General features: G+C 37.4%; 1 protein-coding gene across 2 annotated transcripts in view; it reads right to left on the bottom strand.

Annotated features, from left to right (window-relative positions):
- Positions 1-1,009: 1,009 nt before the first annotated feature.
- The window catches only part of LRRTM3 (leucine rich repeat transmembrane neuronal 3), a 170,610-nt gene continuing 165,619 nt past the window's right edge, over positions 1,010-6,000 (bottom strand). For both annotated transcript variants that reach the window (XR_013262730.1, XM_077454245.1), the window contains exon 3: positions 1,010-1,923. Coding sequence is in view for 1 of the 2 variants with exons in the window: in XM_077454245.1 (XP_077310371.1) it covers positions 1,873-1,923 (51 nt within the window). In the remaining variant the exon portion in view is untranslated. The remainder of the gene's footprint in view (positions 1,924-6,000) is intronic.

The following is a 6,000-nucleotide window of genomic DNA, read 5'->3' as shown; positions in this document are numbered from 1 at the left end:
GGCAAGCCACTGCCACAGGTTGCTCCATAAGAGTAAACTCTCGTCTCTTTTTTTTTTTTACTTTTTTTTTAAATAAAAATATGGGACATATTGCCATATAGCTATTTTTTGTTTGATAAGAAGCAAGAGTTTACTTGCGCGGTGCTTGGGTTCTGACATCACTGCACACACACGCTGAACAGTGTGGCTGCTTTTTTTGTTTCAAAGCTTGTTTTACCCATTTGTTTTGTAGGTATTATTTTATGATAAATAAATGACATGAGCTGTTACTGTATTCCTTTTGAGAAGCGGAGGAGCATGGTAGTGGGCTTCATTGCCATATTGTCCCAATAAATTGGGGAAGGGTGTCTTGACCTCCAATAACTAAGGGATCATACTATCTTGTACGCAGCTTATGGTACATGTTGATGCAAGAGAGTGTCACTGGCTGTACTGCACATCACGTTTGTTGGAAATTGGATTTTCACCATTGTTTTTCACTTTTATGGACTTTGATTATTTTTACTGCCATTATATATATCTATTTGTACTTGTCACTATTTGCACTTTTGTAGAGCTGGGTTATGCAACACAAGCCTTCAATAGTTGGATTGATCTATAATTTATTGGTTGTCTTTTTAAAGCATTAGTGCAGCACTTTTTGTTTGCTACTTCTTGTACATTGACGTTACAAAGTTTGCTTCATAAGTGCTGTATTTCTTTCCTATCATTAAAAACAAATTATGTACATTTACCCTGACCTCCAAGTGACTTGCGCTTATTTCTTTTGTGTTCTGTTGAGATTTTGAGGAAATTGTACTCATGGAAAAACATCCACTATATGGGAGGTGGGCCACATAGATTTGGTGGCAGGAGAAAAGGGATAAGTAAAACTCAGAATTTCATATCTCAGAAATTTTGGACAAAATCAAGAGAAGGGGGAAATTTAGCAATTTTGGCAAAATTATTTGGAGTCAATAGTGATCATGAAATGTAGATGTTTTTGCTATGGTTTTTAAGAGTGCAGTGGTTCCCAATTCTTCCCTTTATTAGCCTCATTATCTTACATTTTTTCACATAAAGAAAAAGACCGACAATGAAAAAAAATGGACACATTAAATTTAAAGCGACATTACACAAATAATGATCAAATACACAGAAAAAAATAATTTATAAACCACTAATTGAAATAAACCTATAACAATAAGTAATATGCCCCCACCCTCCAAATATAAAAAAGGATGAGTGGGTATTTTTTTTAAATCAAATTTCACCTAAGCAACTCCGTGAGTGCAATTGAGAGTTTCCATGTCAGCCAAACTGACTATAAAATCTGTAAATTATTGGCAAAATAAATTTAATCAAAACCTCTCTTCTCTTCCCTACTGGGGACATAACAGCAAATGCCACACCACATTAATTACAATACACATGGGAGATAAACAACCAATACTGGACTGCACCATGCATTGCACTCTTGGTGGTATGGGGTACATATACAAACAAGCTTGCAGGATACCTTACTTGTTAACCTCAAAATGTGTTTGTAATTGCCGCTTGGGAACATTGTCACTGGACTACTGAAGACTGGAAAAATGTAGTTTGGCCCAGTGAATCCCAACTGCAATAGAACAACTATAATGGTAAATTCAGGGGTTGGCATAATGCCTTTGAGATTAACTTGAGCATCCATAGAAAGGGGCATCCACTCATCAGCCTTGGGCAATTGCATATGCACTGCAAGATCACCAGCAACTGGATGCTACAAGACTCATTTTTTTCACTGCTCTGACATGTAAGTGTCAGGGCCAATGACAGTCCAACATGATACTAAACATGCGCTTCTATTTTGTGACCACTGTATAAATATTTGTCAGTAAGTGTTAAGTGATTTCATTCTCCGGGTAAATAGTAGCACAGACTTCTCGGATAGGATGAGGAGTTCTGGAAAAAAAAAAAAAAAAAGAAATAAACACACTTTTAGGATTTAATCGCAAATTTCACACCCTCAGTGCCATGCAATTGCTAAATTTCTCTTGAGTAAATATCCATTTTCCAAAATGTGGTATCTGAAATTAATCTAAACTGCTTGGCTATCCTTGGTAGCATTATTTGCAACATATTCATAAATATACTGTGCGTTCGGACAGGAAATTAAATAAACATACAATTTTATAGAGGTTATTGAGAAAATATTGGTGATTTTACATCTCCCAGAGCCACAGAATATAAAATATGACTCACATAAGAGAAATTATGGAATGAGCCAATGTGTAAACACAGAGACTGATGACTTTTCCACTTAGACAGAGCACAGCAGGAATCTGCTGCCTTACTGACCATTTCTCATAACCGAGAATTCAATTTATATTCCATCCAGCAGTTCTCTGTGTTGCAGTCCCAAGAAAATACAAAAAATGTCTTTTTCATTAGAACACAAAACATTTTTTTTAAAGAATAATGATTAATTATTGTCAAATATTAATCAATAATTAAAATCAAGACCTTCTATGCTGTACCTATTAAATACCACACAAAGAAAGTGAGATAAGTCATATATTATGCATAAGGCTTTCCCCTGGAGAATATGACTGTGTGTAGAATAAAAAGGAAGTAACACGCTTTGTACACTCTTTCCTACTTGACTGTGAAACTCACCAGTTCTAAATTAACATCTGCTCACTTAAGAAACCCTTCCTATTATGACCCAATCCAGAGATTTTGATATAGGGACAATTCAATATCAATAGCTATAAATGGAAGGAGGTTAAACCCTGGCTACAAATGGGTCAAAGAGGGGCAAAATGTTTTATCTGCTCAATGATCATCTCTATTGGCAAATATACCGGTAAATTGCTACTTACAAGTACTGTCTGGTATACAAGTACAGTTTTTGCATGTCCATGGGAATGTAAAACCTGTTTGAAGCAGGTCAAATGCAGATCAGAAGGAGGTGATCTGCAGATCAAATGTACTTGTGAATGAAATCTGAAACTTCTCAGAAGCATTTTAAATTGATGCTAACAACACAAATCCAAAGCGTGTCAGCACAGGCCCTAATGCGTGCTGTCCCTAGATGCAGCTCCTTATCTTGATGCTGCTTTATATAAAAAAAAATATATATATATGGTTTCAAAAAAGCCTCTACATATAAGAATAAGTACCATTTTATGAAACACAGTAAAAGAGTAAAATTGTGAAACTGGATTTCTGGATTTGTCTCTCATTTTGGGATCTTAGATTTCTTTAACCTTTGTGTGCATAATGCATACAGGTGAAAATACGCTGCCTTCACGATGTGTTAGTTTAAGATTAAAACATACGTTTTTTTTTCTTTTTTAAACCAGTGATGACTATGCCTGCTATTTTCACTCCCCTCCACTATTCATACAGTAGAAGCTTACAGCAGATGCCAATCAAAAAGAAAAGTCTTTTTTAATAACAATAAATTATAACATGACTTGAAAAGCAATTGTATTTTTTTGTAACACTCTGCTCCAACTATTGCCCAATATCCTTAATTGGGGTAGATGTAAAAATGTATGTCAAATTGACTGTGTCGCGTCTCCAACCTCTTCTCCCGACCTGGTACATATAGATCAGGTCGGATTCGTCCAAGGAAGAGAAGCATGTGACAATACGATAAAATCTTTCCTACTTATGGGTCATATCCATTCAGCTAAAATAGCAGCATGCCTTCTCTCTGTTGATGCAGAAAAGGCCTTTGACCATGTTGGGTGGCCTTTCCTTGAGTATTCTCTGACACAAATAGGGCTGGGCCCAATTCTGCTGTGTAAGACCTTAGCAATATACTCTAAACCTAGTACCAGAATATGGATCAATGGATCGCTGACCTCAAGATTTTCTATCCAAAATGGCACTCGCCAGGGATGCCCATTATCCCCCTATTATATGTCCTAGTTAAGGATGAGCTCAGGCGTGTTTGCAGGTCCACGTGCCCGTGCCTGCCAGGAAGCTGGCACTCCACAGAGCTGATCACAGGTAGGGAGACATTTTCCGATCTGTGCATCTGCGGATCGGGAAATGTCTCACTGCCGGATATTAGCACTGCACGAGTGTCAGCTTCCTGGCGGGCACAGGCATGTGGACTTGTGAACTTGTGACCTCGCAATGGAACCCCTAGCAATAGCCCTTAGACAAAATCCTTCTATCACCGGCGGTGAAACTACTGCTACTTTATGTCACTAATCCATATGTCTCTATGCCTTCTATTCTATTTGAGTGCTTTAGAGCTTTGAGTAACTTCAAGGTAAACTTATCAAACTCAGAAATCCTCAATGTGTCACTCTTACCATACCAAGTTCAGGCTCTTAGGAATAATTTCCATTAAAATTTTGCTCCTCTGCACACAAATACCGTATTTTTCGGACTATAAGGCGCACCGGATTATAAGGCGCACTAGCAACGACCGGCTGATAAAATGGATATTTCCATATATAAGGCGCATCGGACTATAAGGCGCACCGGATTATAAGGCGCACTAGCAACGACCGGCTGATAAAATGGATATTTCCATATATATAAAGCGCATCGGACTATAAGGCGCACGGTCGATTTTGGGAGAAAATTTAGGCTTTTACGTGCGCCTTATAGTCCGAAGGTTTACGTCAAGATGACAGATACTGTTAACAAAGAACTCCAGCGATGTCAACAGGTCATATATAAGGCGCACCGGACTATAAGGCGCACGGTCGTTTTTGGGAGAAAATTTAGGCTTTTACGTGCGCCTTATAGTCCGAAAAATACGGTATCTAGGCATTAGAATTCCCCCTGATCCAGCTCATTTATATTCAACTAATTATCTTCCTCTTATGTAACATACATTATTGTTTATATTTGTTTATTTCATAGACAGTGTTTTATTGCGCGTGGCTATACTATACAGAATATACATACAATTCTAATCTTTAATCAGTACCATGTTTAAAACCAAGGACTTGGAGGGTCTCAATATAGAGAGCAGGGAAAGAAGGAAGCACAGGAATCTTAAATGATGGCTCTCTTTTTACAGCTCTCTAAATTAGTTGAGAGAAAAGCCCACCTTCTTTGGCATGTCGATGGTTTTGACCAATACATAAAAGACGATATAAATCCATTTGGATTACGTATCCAAATATTTCCAAATTTTGATACTATAGACGACATGTTCAAAAAAAGATGGGAAAACGACCTGCAACGGTGCAGCAAAGTCATGGTGAAACTGTTAACAGAGGAATACCTCAAACGTATTGCTCTCTTAAACAATGACATAGACAAAATTTATATACAGTTAAAACCCTTTGAAAAATTTGAGGGCTATTCCAACCAGGAGGACCACATTAGAAAAAACCTAGACCAATTAGCTAAGGATACACTGTCTATGAAAGAACGAAAATTTTGGAGGGACAAGGCGGCTTTTCAGGAAGAAAAAGCATTCCGCTGGCATAATGCAAAAATAAATCCTCATTCATATCCCAAAAATAATTTCTCTCAAGGGGCTAAGGGGAAGAGGGGCTCTAATACTTCACTTAATTCTTCCATTTCATCTCCTTCACAGTCCACCTTTGAAAATAAAAATAAAAAAACACAGAAAAACAAATGGAAATCACCAAATAAAGAACTAAAAATTCAGAAAAAAACATATGGTGAAGGCTTCCACAATTGCACAATCTTCATACCCATCTAAGGGTTCAGTAGGTACACAGGAAACTGATTCACGTGGTGGCTCATCTGGGCAGTCTGTCTCTTGTTTTCCTGCACTACATACTACAGGTAATGACTCTGGAGATATCCCTGGCTACACTATAGCCACTGATCTTTCTCAGAGCTACAATCGAGACCATATCCTTTCATAGCTGTCTTCTGTCTCTACAAATGTCAACACACTTAATGTTATTAATCTTTCTGATTATGTTTTATCACATGATGAAATGTCTGTTCTGTCAAAAGGACTTTCCTTTTGTCCAGAATCAGACACAGACAAATTTGAAATTGTCAAAGATCTGCAACTTTTCGTGAGAA

The sequence above is a fragment of the Lithobates pipiens genome, unplaced genomic scaffold, assembly GCF_037356315.1.
Source record: "Lithobates pipiens isolate NorthernLeopardFrog02 unplaced genomic scaffold, aLitPip1_a1.2 Scaffold_25, whole genome shotgun sequence".
Lineage (NCBI taxonomy): Eukaryota > Metazoa > Chordata > Amphibia > Anura > Ranidae > Lithobates > Lithobates pipiens.
This window is presented reverse-complemented; position numbering and strand designations above follow the sequence as displayed.